The 22,660-nt window shown below is 40.2% G+C and overlaps 1 protein-coding gene across 3 annotated transcripts in view; it reads left to right on the forward strand.

Moving 5' to 3' along the window:
• The window catches only part of CDKL5 (cyclin dependent kinase like 5), a 178,556-nt gene extending 157,013 nt beyond the window's left edge, over positions 1–21,543 (forward strand). For 2 of the 3 annotated variants that reach the window (XM_070365949.1, XM_070365950.1), the window contains 7 exons: positions 3,133–3,234; positions 3,506–3,611; positions 6,285–6,408; positions 13,330–13,429; positions 17,663–17,785; positions 18,960–19,079; positions 21,141–21,543. In XM_070365949.1, coding sequence (XP_070222050.1) covers positions 3,133–3,234; positions 3,506–3,611; positions 6,285–6,408; positions 13,330–13,429; positions 17,663–17,785; positions 18,960–19,079; positions 21,141–21,527 — 1,062 coding nt within the window. In that variant the 3' untranslated portion in view covers positions 21,528–21,543. The remainder of the gene's footprint in view (positions 1–3,132; positions 3,235–3,505; positions 3,612–6,284; positions 6,409–13,329; positions 13,430–17,662; positions 17,786–18,959; positions 19,080–21,140) is intronic. The other variant, XM_070365951.1, reaches the window with a different exon arrangement.
• Positions 21,544–22,660: the final 1,117 nt, after the last annotated feature.

The raw sequence follows: 22,660 nt of genomic DNA on the forward strand, positions 1-22,660 counted from the left end.
GAAGGTGGAGAAAAAACAGCGTTAGAAGAAGAAAAGAGTGTTATGTAGGAAAAGTACCCCCTTTTTAGAGGATACAAAAATAGGCTTATCAGTGTGTATCAAAGCTCCAGAAAATACAAATGGACTCTGCAGTGGGAAGCCTAGCAAGATGGGTTTTGGGGAGAGGGAGATTGTCAATAACTATGCAGTTGGTTTAGCAAAATAGCCAAAAGCTTGGACTGGAAAGCCAGGCAGACCTGGGTTTGTATCTGAGTTCTGCAGTGTGCTTTAAACTCTAAATTTGGGGATTTCTCTGTGCCTTGATTCTTCATCTGAGTGTTGTTGCGAGCATTAAATACGATGTATAAAGCACTATGTGCCCTATGCCGGGCACAGAGTGAAGGTTTTAGATTGTTGCTGCTGCTTCTGGGATGATGGGGGCTGTTCTTGAGACACTGAATACCTTCTGTATGATGGGTATTCTTGGCAACTTAAAAGAGTCTGAGGCAAGATTCTTGCTCTTGAGAAATTTATCTTCTCTTAGGGAAGATTAAATTATACATGATAACAGTGAAATAATTAAGAACCAGATTTCTGTGGCACTGGCTATAAAAAGTACTTGAGGACAGGGAGAGATCATTGTTAGCAGGAGCAATCAGAAATGGCTTTTGGAGCAACTGGAGGTCTTGTTGGAGCTCAGATGTGGAGACAGGTTTTTTGGTTGAAGGATGAAGATGTATTTAAGCCTTTACTGAGCTAGGCACCATGATAGGCTCTAACTAGAAAGATCAAGATGTGGTCCTCTTAGAATGTATGGGCCCGGGTGGTGGGGTGACACTTGCCAACACATAAGTGGTGACAGTGCTGTGAGACTGCGTGCCTGTGCTGTGCCGGAGCTGTGTGCAATGCAGGGACAGAGGAGGGTGGCACAGTCCCAGCAGGGGGACTGAGGGAGGCCCCCAGGGGATAGGGGTGGAATCTGAGCAGAAACTGAAGATGTTGGGGGCTTCACCAAGGGAAGGAAGTAGAGTGTGCATGAGGAAAGAGGCTCAAGGGAGGGCCAAAAAGACTATCTGGAAGAGAAGGGGAGGGTACTTGAGACATTAAGTATTAAGTAGCATGGTGGGATTGCAACTTGTGCCATGTGCCTAGAGTGGGAAGATGCAAGATTTAGACCCAAGCGTGAGGTGAGGAGAATGTGTTATCTAAGTCAGTACCAGTGGAAAGACAGAGAAAGGATGAGTCTTACAGACTCCTCAGAAGTAGAACCGGGACTTGTGAATGGAAGGATTGAATATAGGAAAAAGGAAGCCTTCAAGGTTTCTCTCCTAGGAGCTGCTTTTCAGAGTAGAAGAAAGGACTTGAAGTCATCTAATTCAACCCCTCCATTGCATGGATGAGCATGCTGAGGCTTTGAGAGGTTGGGTGGGTTGCCTAAATTTACCCAACTAGTTCAGGGTGGAGCTGGGATGTTGAGGGAATGTCCAGGTCTCTAGGCCAGAGCTTTTCACACTGTGTCACACTGACATGTGGAGGTTGAGGTGTGACCCTGGGCCCTTATGCAGAGATGTTCTCCACAAGGTTGGAAGACTGTCTAGGGCCCCGGTGAGAGGAGACAGGAGATGTCATGTTGGAGTCAGAGCAGTGGTAAGAGGAGCCTCTCTAGAGAAAGGGGATCTCTAGCAGTCTGGCAGCCCCACATGGATTTACATGGAGGTCAAAAACAGTAAAGTGTGTTAGCTTTAAGCACAGTGTAAACAGAGAAGCAGTAAGAAAAATAAAAAACTGTACCTTGGAAAAAGGACAAATGGACTGGCTCTCTGACTGCTAGAGAAAAGGCTTCATGACCCTGGTAGAAATAAGCTCATTATGAAACAGTAACTGTAGGCTAAAAACAGATCCAACCGTTACTGAATTTTAAGTCCAATTCGGGAGGTGCAGTGCTGAACTGCAAGAAAATACAAGTTTAAAGGCACAAAGATGGCAGACGGCTTGACAAGTAATTGAAGCCAGGAATAATGATGGGAATCACTCTCCTGACAAGTACTGTCACCTTTAAGAGCAAGGGCACTGGACTGGCTCTGTCAACTTAGAGTTTAGGTTAGGTGTAAATCATTTATTTTCTAAGATACTTTTCTAGAGGCTTTTGTAAACAATGCAGGTGATAAAATTCAAATGAGATCTTGTCACAAAGTAGAAAGAAGAGAGGCTACATTGAATGATTTCCTGCCCAGAGTCCTTTCCTAGTACATTTGGGGAGTGAGGGGGAGAAAGAATCATATTTTAAATTTTAAATAAACTATTTTGACACATTGTGTAAGGCTCAAGATAATACTCTTTCTGTGCATAATATAAAGATACACAATGCAGCTAACTCCTCTGAATGGCTTGGTGATTTTATTCCATAATTCTTTCTTTCTGAAGGTAGAAAATGCTACTTTTCCCCTCAGTGAGCACTACTATGGACCAAGGCTGCTCTTAGCTTGTGATTCACTTCCTTGACAGAAAGAGGAAGTGTCTCTGGAGATGAGTGCTTGTCGTGATTGTTAAGAAAATACATGAAGTATAAGTACTGTTATCATAGAGGAGATTAAGTACATAAACTACAATAGCTAGAGGATTTTTAAGACAGAAATTATTGAAGGTGCTGATTCAATTCCTTGATCTATCCAAAGAATGTTTGTTTTCATCTGAATCTGCCATACATGTCCTTCATGAAAAATATTTTTGCATCTGTAGTTCTTTTTGGAGAACTCAGCCTAAAATCTGCTAGAGATATTTTGGATTAACTAATAGAACCTCTGGTTCTCTTCTAATTGAGTGCTGCTCAGAACCATGGCTTTCTAGATATTAGGAGTATGATTTTCTTTGTTTTTAATAATTAATTGAACTATTTTCAGAGTAATTCATTCCCTGCTTGCATTAACTTTAATGAGAATTTCACTTTCCATCTGAGTGACATTTGTTTGACATATTTTACATTCATCAGATGATTCACTCTTTTATGGGACAATTTGTGTTTTAGCCAACTCACATTTTTTATTTGAGCCAGTTAAGGTACTGGTTATACCAAATAAAACCCATGGAAATTTAGGTGATTTTCATCCCTAGGAACAAGACAGTCTCAAAAATCCTTTTAACTTTGACTTTCAGCCCGGAGAGCAACTCCCTCCAGAGATGACTGTGGCACGATCTTCTGTTAAGGAGTCCTCCAGAGAAGGCACCTCTTCATTCCATGTGCGGCAGAAGTCTGAGGTATGAATTTTCTAGAGTGGCTACCATTCCTGATAGAATGTGTCTATAAAGATTGGTCATTCAGGATCATTACAGTCTGTCTTATAAGATTTATCCATACGTAGTCTCCCACAAATAATTTGAACTGGCTTACAAAGTAAGCAGTTTTCCTCATGCCATAATTCTGAGTTTTGTCTGAAATAGATACCAGAGTAAATTATAGACCAGTTAGGTACTGCTCTGAGTGCACAGGCCACATCATCATCACTCTGCTGTTTACCTTTTGTCTCAGGGTGGAGCGTATCATGACCCCCACTCTGATGATGGCGCCGCCCCCAAGGAAAATAGACACCTGTATAATGATCCTGTTCCGAGAAGAGTTGGCAGCTTCTACCGAGGTAAACCCAGCTCCTAGCACCCATCCGGGTCCTCTCTTCTCTCCCCTTCACTACATCTCCAGCCCGCACACTCCCCTATATTCCACTGCCCTGACTTCAGGTCAGTGGCATTCTTACCTGCACTGCTGCCTTCCACCACATCTTCCTGCCTTGGGTCCCACTGTCTTAGTTCAGACCCTTGTGGCTTCTGACTTGATTTCTTTGAATAGCCTCCCAGCAGCTCTCCCTATCTCTAAAGTCACCATCAAAATGGTCCCTGGAATGATCCTTATGAAGCTATGTTCTAACCACAGCACTCATTCGATTAAGTCATAAAATATTTATCGATGTCACTTGTGTGCCTGAGACTTCTAATTTAGAACATCAGTGAGCAATACAGCCAAAGGTCTCCACCCTCACAGAGCTCACATTCTAATGAGGAGAGAATAATACTAAATGTAATAATTACATAGAGCAGTAAAAGATAGTAAATGCTACAGGGGAAAAAAAATACAACAGGGCAGTCCATCGCCCCCAGCCCCAGTCCTCTCTCTCATCTGCTAAGAATCTTCTGGTGGCTTCCCATTGGCAACAGAACAAACTGTTAGTTCCCTCAGATGGCATTTTAGACTTTCTGTGCCTGGCCCTTGCTATTCTCTCCAGATCTTCCCCCACCACTCACACAGGTTATGCCCTCCTCTGACCTGAATGCATTACTCTAAATGCTCAGACAGCTTGTTTCTGTCCCTTTTGAGAGTCGGCTTTGATGTCCTCTGCAGTGTGATGGCTTCCCTGCCCACCTAGACAAAGTGAAGTGTTTCCTTCTTTGTTCTGCTCATGGTCCTTTGTCTCTAACATAACACACACCACGTGGTATGGCTTCTTTGCATTTCTCTCTCACAAGGTTACAAGGCCCTTTACCTTTTCCTCTTTTACCCTCATTGACTAGGACACTGCCTGGCAGTTTCAGAAATATTTGTCGAATGAATGACAGAAAATCTTCAAGTGTACTTACATGACCTTAAAATTGTGTTTTGATGTTTAACAGACAATTGTAACAAATGTTTCAGGGGCTGAATGGATTTAGGAGGGATTTGACAGAGAAAGACATCCCCTTTAAGGAGCTATGTAGTAATACAGTGGGGGCCCCCAGGCAGCCCCAGCCCCTAGTGGGGAGACAGACAACAAGCCCACCAGGGCACAGGTGAAGTCCTGTGTCCGCGAGGCCTAACTTCTCATAATTCTGTTGATTTGGGAGGATAGCTGGAAAGGGCAGAAATTGGTGGGGAACATGGACAATGGCTCGGTCATTTTAACTAGGAATCTGAGCTAAATAAATGCATACAAGTCTTATTCAGGACCTAAATATATATTGACTGATGAGGCTACTCTGTTCCCTCCTAGCCCCACGCTGGAGAAGAACATAAGACATTCTATATACCTTTTGATGCAATTAATTATTTTTCTGATGTCACGGTTACTTTAGAATCTTATGGGACTAAAATTTTAATTCAGATTAAAGGTAATTAAAACAAAAGTATTATAGTATACATATAAACAAAAGTCTTTTCTTCTCTCACTGGAAGTTTTACTTCCAAAATGGATCACACACATGTTAATTCTATAGATGTCTAGAGAGTATATGTTAATATTAAGATGTTAACTAAGTTTTTAATTAGTCCTTGACCTCAAGGAACACAGTTTTATTTTGATTGCCAGTTGATTACTATCAGTAAAGCCCCTTATAATTGACTTCAGAGTTTGGCAGGTAGAACATTTTTATTTTAGAAAGTCCAGAAATAGAAATGAAAGATTTAACTAGGTGAAACATTTGGAGACATCTCTCATTTCAGTGATACTACTAAATCTAACTGGATGATGATTTAGTGGTATCATTGAAATGACAGATGTTTTTAGAATATTTCCCATTTTCATTCCTGTTGGCCAAGAGTCAAGTGAAATGGTGTCATTTGTCTTTACATACAGCCTGTGTATTCCTTCTGTGATGAAATTTGTAATATATTTTGATTTATGACTAAGCTTAGAAATTGACAGAAAAAGATGATTACACCCCCCAAAGAAAAACAGAAAAGTATCTACTCACAAACATGATGGTTTGTCTTTTTGTTTATTCCTGGATTGAATATTTAGAGAAAAATAGTATTTAGTGCAAATAACCACATTTCTTTGGAATTGAGTTTAAAAAATATATAAAATTTATATGTCACCTCCCAAGTGGCAAGTCTTAAACTGTAGTTGGTGTATTCTGGCACATATATTGTTAAGAATCACTTCAGACTAAGAATAGATTCTACATAGTTGGGTCTATGATGTAAGAAAGCCTCAACTTAAGTGAATGTCAAAATGGGAAGGTGGGGATCATATTCATACTTTGAAATCTCCTATGATGTTTTCCAGTTTATCAGCTGTTACATTAATTTATGTCTTGAATATATTGCCTGAGTTAACTGACCCTTGCAAGTTACTGTCATAAGCAATTGGGGGAGGGGGGAGGGAGAGAATGTTCTCTGGAATGCCTCCATCCTCAGAAAACACAAAAGTTTTATGAAGGGCAAATGAGGATATTGACTTACCTTTTTGTTATTTTGTTTGTGTGAGAGAAATGCAATAGAACAATATGAGAAGTGCTTTGATCAAAAGAGTACATCAGCGGCTTACCTTTTCTTTATTCAGTGCCATCTCCACGTCCAGACAATTCTTTCCATGAAAATAATGTGTCAACCAGAGTTTCTTCCCTACCATCAGAAAGCAGTTCTGGAACTAACCACTCAAAAAGACAGCCAGCATTCGATCCATGGTGGGTATTTTAGCTTGTTTTTACTCTTCTTTTTTCTAACTGTGGATTTGAGATTTCACAGCAATTCTGGGTAAACAGTTTAGCATTCTTTCTCCTACTAGGCCTTTCTTTCTCGAGAGAGATTGTTTCATAAGCGAAATGTGATTCGTCATTATTTGTAATGGTTTCTTTCAAAATGTGCAGCATTTATGTTAAGAATCATGTAAAAGAAAGAAAATACCCTGGGTCAGTACATACCTCATAAGTCTTCCATCGTCTTCTTCTGACATGATTGACGTGCTTTGCCGTCTTCTCTGCTCGTTCCTGTTGAATCATGTAGGAGACAATTTGCTTAGCACTTGGTGTGCAGTGTCTCACTCAGTTCTCACAATCAGCCTTTGAAGTGGGGTAGCCTTTCCTCTCCAGATGAGAAAACCGCAGCTTAGAAAAGGTAAGGAGCCTGCCTGGTGCTGGACAGCAAATACCAGGGAGGAGGGAGCCAGGATCTAGACCCAGATGGGTTCTCACTCTAAAGCTCGTGTCTTTTACTTCTATGCTACCTGACTTTCATTCAGGGTAAAAAGAGAAATAACGGAACAACCATTTGTGGTACCACAAAAATGTACTGGTTGTCAGAGGACAAAATGATGTGCCAATTTTGCTTATCCTTTAATCTTTGTGTCATGTGTAATAAAAATTTAAGGAGAAAATTATAACACACATCAAGTCTCATTAGCAGATTTTGTGTTGGGGGTAAGGACTGTATTTTAATAATGTAGACTTTATAGTCTCAGCTGCCCAGAAAGACTTCCCAGAATCTAGATGTAAGGGGTATTTATATATTTTTCATAGGGCTATTAAGTTCTCTACCAAGAGAATAAAATGGTGCCTCACTGTAATGCACTGAATTGAGAATGAGACCAATCTGTCAGATTCTGTCTCTGCTGTTTATTGCCAGAATTCATACAGTTTGGACCCTGTTAGCAGGGTAATATCAAGGTTTCAGTGTTACCATGCCCTATAGGGAAAATAACTTATTTTTACAATAATAAAAATGGTTTTCTTAAAGCTATAAATACTTTTTCTTTTATAAGCACATTTTATATTTATCGCCTTATTTATTAAATGAGAGTTTTAACATTAGTGACTCAGAGGTTAGACTCTGGAAATGAGATATCTTGACTAGTGTCACCTGTTGGCCATGTGAGCTTAAGCTCTCTGTCCCTCAGTTTCCTTGTCTATAAAATAGGCTAAGAATAGCACTTCCCTCATACAGTATATATGATCATTAAATGAAGTAAAACATCAAAAGCATCTAGAGTGGTGCCTGGCACCATTGTGACTTGTTAACGTTAACAGCAGCAGTTTTTACCATTAATGTTCTCTAACTTCAGTATGACTTACCAGGTGTCTCATCTCCACTTACTTTACTGAGGAACTTCTGTGAGTTCTTTCTCCATAACTTAGATAAGATCTACACATTAACTGGAGAGCACAGGTACAACTCCAGTTACCGACGTTGACAGTTTTCAAGTGGTTTTGACAAGCTGTGAGAGTAGTGTCTAAGTTGTGAGAATACAGAAGTACAGATGGAGTTGTGTTTCATCTTGTTCATTGCATGATGAAATGGTGATGGTTTAAAAGAGCGTTGATTACAGATTAGCATGAATGAAAATATAGATAGGTCAGATCAAAACTACATCTAAATGTGGGATTCACAGTCTTAACAGCATATTATTTCTGACTTTTTGATAATCAGTTTAAGTAGACCTGGATATGTGTAGAAACCTAAAAACAATTGTTTTGAAAAGAATTAGAGGCACAGTTGGGATGCTGAACTTTAGACAGGTCTTCATCAAGTCATCTGATATTGCTATTATGAGGTTTGAGAGAATCCCAGAATTTCTAGGGAGGAATTGGATATATTCTTTTGTTCTAACTGCCCCTCAGAATAGCGTTGCTATGATACTTCTCCCCCATGCATTGCATCCAACTTAGTCTAAGTCTTCCATTAAGCTCGACTTGTCTTGGATTTTTTTCTTGAACAAGATCTCTCATTGGTTCACCATATTTATATTTGAGAGAATGCCATTTGATAACTTTTACAAAAACATGAATGAGCCTTGCCATGGTGACATAGTGAATTGCTGTTCCTAAATTATCACTGTCCTAAGGGCAGTCTGTTTCTCCTTGTTAGTAGTACTTTACGTTTCTTTAGAGAAGAGGATATTTGTACAGGGCACACATTTCTTGCAATGGAAAAGTCAAGCTACTGTATCATACTTTAAAATAATAGTGTAGTATAATATGCAGAGCTGTTATTCTGGCCATCTCAACTGTCCAGAATCCAGTTAAGAGCTGGGAGATAAGCCAAAACATTTCAGAACAACAAAAATAGGGTTAATACAGTCAATTGATCATCTTTAGTAATGGGAAAACACCTCCACCCTCCCTGTGAGCCTGCTTATTCTTCTTCTATGTTGAGTTCTCTCATTTGGCACTGAGGTTGTCAGGCAAGAAATAATCCCAGGTAACAAGACGGTGTGCAGAGAGAGGAGGATCCTGAACAGTAACTATAGAGAGAAGAGAGGTAGTTTGACGTTTCTAATGCTCTAAAGGGAAAGTCATTTCTGGTCGTTATGGTTTCATACATAGAGTAGATATCCAGGTAGAGTATATATCTTTAAAATAGGCTGCTCTTACTTTCCATGAAAAGACAAAGTGTTTAGAAAGACTGCTGTCAAAATTGGGTTAAAAATTGACACTTAAACAATAAACCAAATTAATTAGAAATCCCAGTAGTTAGGATAAGTGAAGAATTGCTGTCACTCACTTGCACAATCCCAGGCTTTCTCTTCTTGCAACATTATGAATACATTGATATCCTTTATTGTCATTCTGTAGAATTAGTCCCTGACTTTCCACCCTCAGACATTAGCCAACTGACCCTAGTCACACTGGCAGGGGAAGGGAAGTGACAGGGAAAGTGTCACAGTCAGCTTCTCTTTGATGCACCTTCTCACTGCTGCTCTTGAGGGGATTATAATGGAGCTCCCTGGCTCTCTGTCTAACTGGTGGGTCGCTTGCCTTGAGTCTGTGAGCAGCTTGAGGTCACACCCCTTGTTTTAGTTTTTCTCTGTATCTCCAACACCTAACACTGATCCTGGCACATACAGAGTACTCTATAAATGTTGATTGGGTTTGATTTAGTTGGTTTTCATTCCTTCCTGTTTTTAGGTGTTTCTTTTGAATTCTCTTTCTTTTTAACCCCTTATGGAAATAGTAGCTGTTCTGTTAGATAATGTTTGAGTGCCATGACTATTCAGGAAGGAGACTGTTATTGTTACCCACCCCTCTCCCCCCGCCCCACACACATATACATATATTCTTCCCCACATCATGCTTGCCGCACCCCCCACCCCTCCCCACCCCCATTGTGTTTTCAGCCCTGGGTAACGTGCCAAGTGACAGCTGAGTGGTCCTTCTCAGAGCTCCTGTCCCTGAGACTTAGGTGATCACCATTTGCCCTTCTCTTGTGTTGCTCCTCTGTTGCCTGTATAATTCGTTTGCTCAGCTCAGCACACAACTGTTGACCGAACGAGGTAGAATCAATAACAGGGTCCAGAATTCACGAGTGAGATTAAGTCACAGGGCTCACTCTTACCCATTGGGTGCAGTACTGGTTATAAATGTTCAAGTCCTTTTTTTCATTCATTTGTACAGCACACAGCTTTATAGGTGCCTGAGTTCCTGGCAGCTTCTCTCAATCCCTGAGTCTTTCTTGCAGGTTTTTCTCCCTTCGATTTCTCTGTTAATTCTCTGTATGTGTATGTTTCAGTGTAGCTTCTCCCTCTCTCTGTCTTTTCTCTCTCTGTCTCCCTCCCTCCCCCACTGGCACTCTTTCTTTCTCTCTGACTTCCTTTTGTGTCTTTCTTTTTGTGATGCATGCACAGTTACATTTTACTCCTAGATTTCGTCCTCTAATTCAAGGGTAATTTCTTTTTCTTTTTTGTTTTGGTCCCTGGAATCTTTTTGCACCTGGATCTTGACTCCACTGCCTCTCCATGGTTCCAGTTTGAGGATACTTTCCTCATTATTCCCCTTTCCCCGGACTCTAGTTTATCCAATGCCTCTGAAGAGACCCTGCAGAGAGTCTTTGATTCAGTATCTGTGATTTGGGGACACAAGGAATTGCAAACACTGAGCTTTTTGTCCTGCTCCTCCTTCTCTTTCAGTACTGTCACCCCCATACTCTCACTTTCATTTTATTGGACAGTCTTCTTCCTCCTAGAGCTGGTATCTCAAGCCTTCACTTCCTCTCATGCCAATATTAACATTCTTGTAGTAACACCTGTTCCCATCCTGAGGATGTGGTCATGATGAATGTGGCCCCCTTAAAGATTTCCTCAGTTGGCAGAAAGCACTTTAACTACTGACCCTCAGCAGACCTTTGAGATTTTGTTATACTTTAATTCTGATTAGTAAAAACTTCTTCCCGTTAACCTAAATACTCTGCTGTGCTTCTAGGTTATGTGCAGACCCCAGTATGGAAGGACATGAGCTGTATCATAAGCATATAATGCTTTAACTTCTGGAAGTTACAAATCGTTAAAAATAGTATTACTGGTTAGATTAGATGCTTTCTGAGGTTTCTTTGAGGCTTCCCTGATAGCTCAGTTTGGTAAAGAATCCGCCTGCAGTGCAGGAGACCTCAGTTCGATTCCTGGGTTGGGAAGATCTGCTGGAGAAGGGATGGGCTACCCACTCCAGTATACTTGGGCTTCCCTGGTGGCTCAGCTGGTAAAGAATCTGCCTGCAATGCAGGAGACCTGGGTTCAATCCCTGGGTTGGGAAGATCCCCTGGAGAAGGGAAAGACTACCCTCTTTCACTTCTAAGAGTGGTGCTTTTGTGTTTCCAGCAACTACTTACACTGTTCTGCTATGTTTCCTAGAACCCTCACATAACTGAATACTGTGGCCTGGAACTTAGTTAAGGGTAGTCTGTCTTTAGACCCCATCCAAGGGTTTCATCTCCTTAATCTCAAAAGTACTTGTCGTAAGAAACTTTGATCAAACAGTCTGTCATTAGGATGAGAGTGTCTTTCCCAGCACTACATTATTGAGTTTAGGGAATCTTTAACATTTCACTATTTCATTCTCACTCATTCCATTATGTCTGAAGTTTTCTCACTTTCAAAATTGTTAACGCATCATTCTGAGTCCCAATACTAATTATTTTATTGGATGTGTTGTATTATGAAACTTTAACTTCAGAGCTTGAAACTCTCAGTGAGGTTTAAAATTGTAGTTCCTAATGAGTTTCAGAAACACTTGAGCCTACAGTACATGTTTTTACTTCCTTGGTATTCCCATTAACTTTTAGGCTAAACACTTAAGAATGAATGACCCTTGCTCCTTCAAACAGTCATGGTTTTTACTTCTTATTTTTTGTCTGTTTGTCTCTGTCTCTAAATTGTTTCCTTTGTGGTCTTTGATCTTGAGTTCTTGGCTTTTCAAATGAATTTTCTGTTCTGTAAACCTTTTTGTTATATTTTTAGTCCATGTTTGTTGTTGAAATTAAAAAGAAGTAACAACAAATCACCAATAATCCTACTACCCAGAAATAACTACTAAGATTTTTTTTTAATTTCTCTCTGCTTTATAAAATTTGTGTATATATATACACATATATGACTTAAAAAAATATATAGTTGGGCTCATGTAGAAAGTTTTGAATCAATCCTGATGTTTTCACTTAGTATTATAGTTGAAATATTGCTTCATATTAGTGAAAATTCTGTGAGTGTGATTTTAAAAATAGTTTCATGGTGTTTTTTATCATGTGGATCTGTAATAGATTATATAAATGTTTTCTGCCTTCACATAGATTTAATCAAGTAAAGGATGCTGGTTTGCTCATATTTTTTAGATGTTCTAGTAACTTCACTGTTCAGTACTCTAAAACCATAAATATGAATGAATTCTGTCACCTTTAAAGTTTTTACTCTTGATTTTAGGGAATAGCTAATAGAAGGAATTCAGTCATTTGAGAACATGGTTTTCCACAGGCATCTAGATGTTCAGATTCAAAATAGGGCCCATGGAATGTGCCTTTTTCAAGAATGACACCATTCCAGTTGTTTTTAAGACCATAAATTAAATTAAGTAACATAGGGCCTCGGTTAACATATAAGTAGTCAACTTCTTGGGGCCAGTGGCTTGTTTGCTCTCTTTTAATACCTCCTATTTGTATTAAAATACCTGGTGGTGTCAGTGATACAAAGCTTAAAGTCGTTATTTTAAGTCAGAAGCTTTTTTCCCAAAAGAGTGCTTTGTATTAATGCATTATCCTGTCTCTATTTTTTCTTACCTTATCTACTTTTTATTTAGTTTTAATACATAGATACAAAATTTTCATAAAGGAATTTTCCAGTTTCAGGCAATTTTTACTTTTATTTGTAAGGTTTCTGTAGCAGCATTGATTTTTTTTTTTTTTTTTTAATGTTCAGTACCCTGGTAAGCCACTGATAATGAACTTGTTAAGCTGGTTTTTAAAAGGTAAATGGAAAAATGAAGATACTGAAAATGTTTTTGTTTCCCTTGGAGGGATACAGAAAAGGCATCCTTCAAACGTGTGCTTTTCAGGCTCTCTAATCCTGAGGTTTTCAACAGCATGAAAATGGTCCTGTAGCATAGTTACAGATCATTTGTAATAATGTTCAAATTGCTAGTTCAAGTGAGCCTTTGCCAAAGGCTAATCATTAACCATGCTTCATGATATTCAGTTCCTTCTGTGCTTTTTAGAGGTTCTTTACCTATGTGCTTGATTCTTCATGGCTATTTGAACCTGGTGTCATGCATTTTTAGTCTTCATTATATTTGTCATATAATGGTAGGGGAATGATTGAAAGATCAATATGATAAAAATGTCTTCCCATTTAGGAAAAGTCCTGAAAACATTAGTCATTCTGAACAACTCAAGGAAAAGGAAAAACAAGGTTTTTTCAGGTCAATGAAAAAGAAAAAGAAGAAATCTCAAACAGTAAGTAAATGGCCAATTTCTATTTACAATGGCATACGAGTCTACATTAGTCTGTGGGATCTTTACACTTTGTACGTGGCAATCAAAGTGAATTATTTTCTTACTGATATTTGATATGCATAGACTTTAAATGTTTCTTTCTCAAATTCTATACAACTTCCTCCTCCCACAGTGCCTTTTCTAGATTCAACAGAACCTCTAGGAATAGGAGAAATTTAATCTGGATGAAAGAGAATGCTTTAACCCTCTTTCAGTAAACACCTTATGGATTTATATTCATGTAAAAGTTATGAACCTTCAGGATTTATTTCTCTCTGAGGGTTAAAGATATATGAAAATTTAGGAAACGGTTTTGGTTTGTGTTTAAATCTTAGACATCATTCATCATTCTCCCCTGGCTGGTTATCTGATTCCCATGTTGCATTTCTGGGCTGCCTAGTCACAGACAGGAGCTAGCATTTGACATATCAGGGCTTGCTTTAGTAGGAGGACATGTTTATCTTGTGATTGAACTGGGGAATGGAATGAGTCTCATCTCCTGAGAGCCCTCCACCTGAACCAAGGGCTGGCTGCATGAAAGCATTCATGTCATTTCACTGAACCAGGCATGGATTCTGCTGGTTAGTGACTTGAGAACACATGGAGAAGCCAGGCCTCCAGGCTGGTGAGAACATCTTCACCACACGAGGTGTGCTTTGCTTTATGATACCTTTGGGACTAGACAGGGTTGAGTCGGCTATTTTTAATTATTTTGTTTCTAGTTTTACTTCATACATGATTGACTCTCACTTACTTAAAAAGGAAAAAGTCATAATCAAAATGACCTACTCAGATGGACTTCATTGATTTCATCTCTTAAAATGAATAGATTAGACTCAGTTTTTGTGAGGTCTGTTCCATTTTGAAAAGTCTAAGATTATGACTCAATGGTAAGTAATGGTGAGATGATAGTAGCAAAGAATATATTTGAAGTGAGGATTTAATAAAGGGCTTTCTAGATTACTGGGCTTCCCTGGTAGCTCAGATGGTAAACCGTCTGCCTGCAATGAGGGAGACCCGGGTTCAATCCCTGGGTCTGGAAGATACCCTGGAGAAGGAAATGGCAACCCACTCCAGTACTCTTGCCTGGAAAATGCCATGGATGGAGGAGCCTGGTAGGCTACAGTCCATGGGCTGTAAAATTTGTTAAATTTATGATGCCATTATAATATAAATATGAGCTCATTAGAAAAAAAGGTCAGAAAATTGAGAAAAAAATGATAATTTCCGATCTTACCACCCTATCTCAACTAGTATTAGGATATTGGCATATTTCCTCCTAGCTTTTTAGCCGGTGCATATGTTTATGGAAAGAAGGTGGTTTTTTAGTTTGCTTTAAATAATAGTAATCATTCTAGTACAATTTTGTATTCTGGCTTTCTAATAGTGTTTCTATCACACATACACACAGTATGTATGTTACTACACAGATTTTATTATCTTCATTTTAATGGCTTATAATATTTCTAAAATGTTCATTTAAAAAAAAAAGCTGGCTACATTTCTAACTGAAACTCAATTAAAGTAGAAGGTCCAATCAAGATGTCGCTTAGTCACATATTAACTACACATGTTGTTTAAACCAGATGCACAAAATAGACCTGATTTGAAGTAGTGAGGCTTAAAATATGTACAGTGCTAATAAAACTTTTATTATCTGTGGAACATATTTATGCATCATGAATATTAAATTTAGATTACCTCCTCCTAGCCACTGTTATTATTTAGAGATTGTTTTGGTTCTTAACCTCAGGCCCATAGCCATTGTGGGGTTGATTAAATGGAAGTAGCAAGACACAGGAATTGAAGGTGTTTTTGTGTACAGATTTAGCTTTTGATGTCTGCCTTAGACCAGCATTAAACCTGTGGCTCACTATGGCATGAGTCAGGTGTGTACATGTCAACTGTTACTCAGGATCTGGTTCGAATTTTAGATGTATAAATAGTGTAGGTTAGGGTAAATAGGATATTTACTATTCTCTAACATACTCTTCACTTGAACTTACTTGTTTCAGGGTTTCATACTTTTCATTTTTGATATGTAAAGTAACTGCAAATTATCTCTGCACAGGTCACAATGACTTAAGCCTTCCAAACCAAAAGTTGTTTATACCTCTGCATTTTTTTAATTAAAATAGGAAAGAAAATGTTTAAAGGACTTTGATATCTAAAGTAAGATTTCCAAAGAGCACTCAGTGTAGTATTTCCTGGCAGACCACAGGCTCCCAAGCTTGATATTGTGGTAACTGCCTCCTTCAAATGAGCATTGGAACAGAATTAAATTCAACTTTTCTTCGCTCACTAGAACTCAGCAAAAGGAAACCTAGGTAAATGAACTTTGAAGGACTTAAAGCATTGTGGCCTTTGCGCAAGATTGAACAAAATGGAAACCTGGTACCCAGTGCACAGAGAGAAGTCTCTGGATCTTAAATCTAGTTTAACCCCCTTATTTTGCTGACATAGGAACTGCCCAGGCAAGTTGTGACCTGCCTGAAGTTGCACAGTCAGTTTGGAGAGCTGGAGGTGGGTTCTCCTGGATAGCAGGCCCAGCTCAATCCCTGCCAGGGTCCCACCAGGAGGTGTGGAGCGCCTCCTGCTGCTTGTTCTTGAGAATGCTCTCTTTTTTTAATTGAAATATAATTGACTTACAATATTATATTAGTTTCAGGTGTGTAGCATAGCGATTCAGTATTTTTTCAGTTTATGGCAATGGCAACCCACTCCAGTACTCTTGCCTGGAGAATCCCATGGATGGAGGAGCCTGGTAGGCTACAGTCCATGGGGTCGCTAAGAGTCGGACACAACTGAGGGACTTCACTTTCACTTTTCACTTTCATGCATTGGAGAAGGAAATGGCAACCCACTCCAGTACTCTTGCCTGGAGAATCCCATGGACAGAGGAGCCTGTTGGGCTGCCGTCTCTGGGGTTGCACAGAGTTGGACACGACTGGCGTGACTTAGCAGCAGCAAGCAGCATACTGAATTAAAAGTTATTACAAGATAATGGCTAGAACTTTCTGTGCTATACAATATCCTTGTTGCTTCTCTATTTTATTATTTTTTTCTAATTGGAGTATAGTTCATTGACAGTGCTGTGTTACTTTCTGCTGTAATAGCAAAGTGAATCAGTCATACATACACATATCTGAGGGCTCTCCTGTGGCCTCCTTAGCCACACAAGTTAAACTCTTCACGGATCCCTATCTTGGGAACAGGAAAACCTTATGGGCTGTTTTTCTTGAATGTTTTCAGACAGACCAGTAAAAGATGATCTGAACCTTCACAGACATTCTGGTGCTCTGACAATTGAAATATCCAAAACAGGGTAAAGTCATGCCAAAAAATCATTCACTATTGTAAAGGTGCCTGCTTTGACTCAAGCAAATCTGGAAGCCGCCTGGGGAAATCCGGCTTCAGTTCCACATTCAGACAGTTACATAAGCCCTCAGAGCATATGGTGACTTTGCCAACTTGGTAATTGTACCCTAGTTAGTTAGTATCTCAACTGGTAATCATGCTTCAGTTTGAAGATTGAACTTTCTTTTTCTTTACTTTTGTGGCATATTCTGCATTGTGCCAGCTATTTTCCATGGTGTGAATACTTCTCACAGTGTAGAGCCAGGCTTCTTCCTCAACAGTAGAATCCTACAATATTGATACATTCCCCTTCCAAGTGATGTTTTCTGGTTTAAGAGTTGACCACGTTCAAAAAGGTTTGCAGTATCTTTTTCTTTTTCCTAAATAGGCTTGTGGATTACATGAGATTATTTAGTTGCTTAAGTCCCTTCTGGCGATTGGGAAAAGATTGAAGTTCATCGATAGCCCTTTAAACATAATTCTTTATAACAGTCATATTTCTGATAGTAAATATATCCTTAAATGTTTTATAAGCTGAATGTGAATATATGTGTGTAAGTCTCTAGAGACGTTCCTGCTGTAGGTATTGATCCTGTCCAAAGGTTCTTTATATACATAGAAGTTTCTGCATGTCTTGAATTTACATTATTGGCATCTTCATGTCCAGGTGAGAAATGACACAAAGCCTCTCTACATGTACACACAGCACAGAGATTCTTTCAGTGACTGTTAATACTTAACAATTTGAGGGCATCCAAGGGCTAGGATTTTCGATAAGAACACCTTTTTTTTTTTTTTTTTTCTTGGCAATTAGTTTATTTGTATCTTATATTGCAGACAGATTCCACCAACGGGGAGAATCCAAGCATCAAGAAATCCCTCTTTCCTCTTTTTAATTCAAAGAATCATTTAAAGCATAGTTCTTCTTTGAAAAAGCTTCCTGTAGTCACTCCACCCATGGTACCCATTTTTACGTATGGTAGCCCTGAAAACTGCTCCAGTAAACTTGTTTTACTGATGACAACAGCATGTCTTTTATTTTCATGGGGTCATATTCTCTTTGTGCTAGTTAAGTGCCTGAGCCAGTTCCATAAATTCATTGAGATATAAATTCTTTGACATTCTGGAATTTCTGGATCAGTTAAGGAGGTTGAAGCATAAAGGGCTATTAAACAAACCAACTAGTGAAAGGCTAGTTTGGGTTGTCTAATTAGCCAGTTGTTGGCAGACAGTATTCATGAAATCCCTTATTTCCCGTAAAGAATTCGATTAACATTTACAATTAACAAATGTCTTTTCGTTTGGCTCACAAAGTTTGTTAACACTTGGTTGGCAGTTTGTTTCTTTGAAACCAAGTAAAATTGACCAAATTGAGTGAGCTTGCAGGCTCCATGAAAAAACAGCTTCTGTTAGTTGGTGATTTGCTCTTTCCTTGCCTGGCTCTAGCTTTTGCTGGTCACTTAGTTGAAGGCCAGGGCTTTTGCTTGACATTTGGCGTTACTCTCCTGTGTTCACCAAAGTCGGTGAGTGGACCAATTGCATTTATCTGGAATTTGTGGCACAAATCCAGCATTTTCATAGTGCATAATGCTAGACCCAGGTTTCCTGGGCAGTGTCTAGGGAATATGATTCAAACCATACTTTCTCACTTTGCTATCCTTGAAAGCCTGCTAGACTTCTTTAGCACCACCAAACACAGTGTTTGGATCATTTTCCCAGCAGAAACACATTTTTGTTTTATTGAACTGGTTCATAACCTAACTGCAATATGGAATGAGGATACGACAGCAATTCCTGGTACAGCCCAATTTAACTGCTCTCTCTTACAGCGTCTAAAACTAACAGCATGGGAATGCTTGAAGGGTTGAGGTTTAACAAAGCTGCATGACATCTGCCAATTTTTCCTACCGCAGGGAAAATTATTAAGAGGGCAGCAGACTTTAACTAGCATCACTTGCATTGTGAACATTGGGAAAGTTTTGATTTCTTTTTTTATCAAGTCTTTTCTTTGGAGGGGAGGGGATTGAGTTTTGGTTTGGTCGGATTTGCTTTCGTTCTCTTCTGGGGTATGGCTGCATATCCTAATGAGGCTTACCCGTGTGCTTATTGAATCCTTGTCCGTATTCTGCTCTAGGTGCCCAATTCTGATGGCCCTGATCTTCTGACATTACAGAAAGCCATTCACTCTGCTAGCACCCCGAGCAGCAGACCCAAGGAGTGGCGTCCTGAGAAGATCTCTGATCTACAGACCCAAGTGAGTGGTGCCTGCATCACTCTTAGACTCTCAGACTCTGCAGTGACTGGTCTGTCCTGAAGAGAGGGCAGGGTTGAGAAATTTAGCCTTTCAGTGTTACAGCAAGGCTGAGAGTCTCCCCAGAACATACCCTCAGTGATAGCCAGATGCATCTTAGGAGTCCAGATGAGTCTTGCTTCAGTGTCCTAATGGGGGAAAAAGGGGAGCTTCCATTAGTTTTCACCTGAGGGGAGGGGAGAACTGAATAAGATACATCTCCAGCCCAGAAACACTCTGCAGCCTAGGAGAGAGAGAGAAAATCCACAGATAAAAATAATTCATGATAACAGTGAAGCGTGCCATAAAATGTGAGGGAGGGTAAGAGGATGTAGTGCAAGCACCTTGAAAGACAGATATCATACACTTTCTTGGAAGACTATTTAAGCTTCTGAAATCTGTACTAGTTTTGATAGAAAACTGGCAAACGTTCACATTAGGAACCACATATTAGACAGTATGTGTAGTCACATTTCCCTGCATATGGTTTGTATGCCATAATTTCCCTGCCATACAAGCCAGATACTGAATCCATAAATTTTTCCTGTAACTGAGGTCTTATCTCCTTGAAGCAAACTATTTTGATTGGAAATTTTAAAATATTGTATATCTTTGGTATTGCATAATAACATAATCTAACTTGTTTTCGATTGTATTCAATATTTTCTAAATCTCTTATTCCTCTGAACTGTGAGCTTTAGAGGCCATAAGGTTACGTGTGTCTATAAATGACCATGGATGTCTGTAATTTGGAGGAAGAGGTTCTGTTTTTATAAGTTTGTTGTTTACTTTCTCTAACTATAAGCTGTTACTTAGAGCTGCTGACAAGAGATCCCTAAGTTTCAATCATATTTGCCCAACCATTCATATTTTCTGCTTATAATGTGTATAGGCTGGGGGGGGTGGGTGCCACCTACCATGGGCACCACAGAACATTTCTAGACAGACTCCGGAATGGCCATGGGGAGGACACTTCCCCAAGAGTGACTTCTCCTTGAGTCAGTGTTCAGGCAGTAGCCCGTGGATTTCAGTGCCATCTTCCCTCGAATCTTTAGTGTGTTTTGAGATTATCAACCTTCTGCTTGGCTTAAGGCCTTTGAGGAGTGACAGCCAGAGATGCTTGTGGCCCGTTTGTCAGGTTCTGCGGTGAGGGCCATGAATGTCAGGGTGCTTTCCCATGCCTCTTCTGGTGGTGACCTTGTCAAGTCTAACAAAAAGGAGAGGAGGACCCTTCCTCCTGCCTTGAAGTCCCCCTCCCAGTGCAGCAGCCCCTGGGGCCTCAGCCCCAAGCACACAACAGACAGGCTGTTAGGAATCAAAACCCTCCTATGAGTGAACTGTGTTTTAGAGTCTACAGGGCTTGTGCTCGTTTCTCTGTGCTTGGCATTTTTAGTGCCCATATCTTACCTCCCCCTCAAAACATAATGAAAACCAAAAAAAGTTAGAGTGCAGAAAGGGACCATTGGGATTTTGCAATGCCAAGGGAAAGGGAAAATCGAGGAGATAAGAAGAAAAGGGGATACACAATTTTTAGCAGAGTATGTTGCTGCCTATTGAAACATTACATTTTTTCAGTGACTCTTGCAGCTAGATATGGTCAAATGGCTGACTTTTTGCAGGTGAAACCTAAGCAGCAGCTTTCTGTGGAGCTGTTGGGAAGGAAGTCTTCTGCAAAGGGAGAGGCACATCCCTTCTTTCCCTTCTTCTTGCTGGTTGGTGCAGGAGATTCCCCCCTTCCTCCCATAAAGATGGGGTGCAGCCAGATACAAGGTGCCTAAGCCTTGGATCACTCACCACACCAGCTCTAGATTTCTTCTACATTTCTAAGCTTTTTTGTTAAAGAAAAATAACTTCCATCTTTTCTGAAGAAGAACAAAAGCACAGATAAGTCTGGACTGGCCCCTCTTCCCCCACACGCACCCTCCCTAACTCCACACAGTCGTCTCAGATCTGCACTCCATTTCCTCCCACCTTTCAGGTCTACTCTAACTTAAACCCTACATGCACCCTCATCTTTTCTTTCAGAGCCAGCCATTAAAATCACTGCGCAAGCTGTTACATCTCTCTTCAGCCTCAAATCACCCGGCTTCCTCAGACCCCCGCTTCCAGCCCTTAACAACTCAACAAGCCAAAAATTCCTTCTCAGAAATTCGGATTCACCCTCTGAGCCAGGCCTCTGGCGGGAGCAGTAACATCCGGCAGGAGCCAACACCAAAGGGCAGGCCAGCCCTCCAGCTGCCAGGTCAGATGGACCCTGGTTGGCACGTGTCCTCTGTGACCCGGAGTGCCACAGAGGGGCCTTCCTACTCTGAACAGCTGGGTGCCAAGAGTGGGCCAAATGGGCACCCTTATAACAGAACAAATCGGTCCAGAATGCCAAATCTGAATGATTTAAAAGAGACAGCCTTGTAATGTGTGCTGGAGAAGTGGGGCGGGGGTGGGAGGGGACAGGGACAATCCAGTTAGAAGGGGAGGGGTGGGTGGGGTGGGTGGGGGAATGGGCGGGGCCAGAGTGGTAAGCCAGTATTTTCAGCTTTATGAAGGTGTGTGCAATATTGTATGTGTGGGGCCAGCTGGCTCCCCACGGCCACAAATGCTAGTCAGGGATCTTAGAGCCACAGGAGTTCCTTAGGGATCACCAGTCCCCACGAGTCTTGTGTGAGAATGCATAGCGTGCCATTGAGGAAGAAGACATTCTTGCCAGGTTCTCCCCGTTACGTTCCAGCTTTAGTGCAATCGCCGTTGAACTTGGGAAAGCCAGGGTGTGTTCTGGCACTGTAAGTGATAGAAAAATAGGTGTTGACTGATATCCTTACCACAGATTTGTTTCCACCTAGACTAAATGTGGGGTTTGTTGTAATCCAAGAGTATCCCTTTGAAGGGTTAGCGGATGACCTAACTGTATGTCTTAAATTGTTTTCTAAACTTCCATATTTGATAGGGTTTGTAACATTTATTTATAATTAATTAATATTGTACTGTTATAATCATTCCTTTTCTGTTAAATGTAAAGTTACTTTGAGCTGTTTGGAACATTGTGAAGCAGTGGGACAGCTACAGTAGTTTCTATAAAAACTAAACAGTAACATTTATATATTGCATCAGGAGTATTTTATTCTATATATAAATATATATATGATAAATATCTGTCTGTTTTATAAATATAATCATTTAAGGAAGTATCGTTATGACACTATCTGCCATATTTTTATACATTTGTGATATGAAGTGAGTATTATACTTCTAATCAAGGGAGTTGAAATTGTGGCTGCACGGGAGTGTAATGGTAGGAAGCTTGCTCAACTTTGAGACCCCAGCAGCAGCTTTTAGACACGATCCTTGGTAGCAGACAAGATGCAGCAGCTCCTCCCAAACCTGCAGGGGAAGAAAGTTGGCTAGGCCAGTAAGAACTCTAGCAGGCCTATCTCCGTCCTCACACACTTGGCTCCTGTTCATGTCCAGGGACGTTCCTTGCGCCTGAGGGGAGAATAGATCCAGGGTTACTCATGGGACTTTGTAGAGAAAATGTACTCTTCTACTTCCAT

The sequence above is a fragment of the Bos mutus genome, chromosome X (genome assembly GCF_027580195.1).
Source record: "Bos mutus isolate GX-2022 chromosome X, NWIPB_WYAK_1.1, whole genome shotgun sequence".
Lineage (NCBI taxonomy): Eukaryota > Metazoa > Chordata > Mammalia > Artiodactyla > Bovidae > Bos > Bos mutus.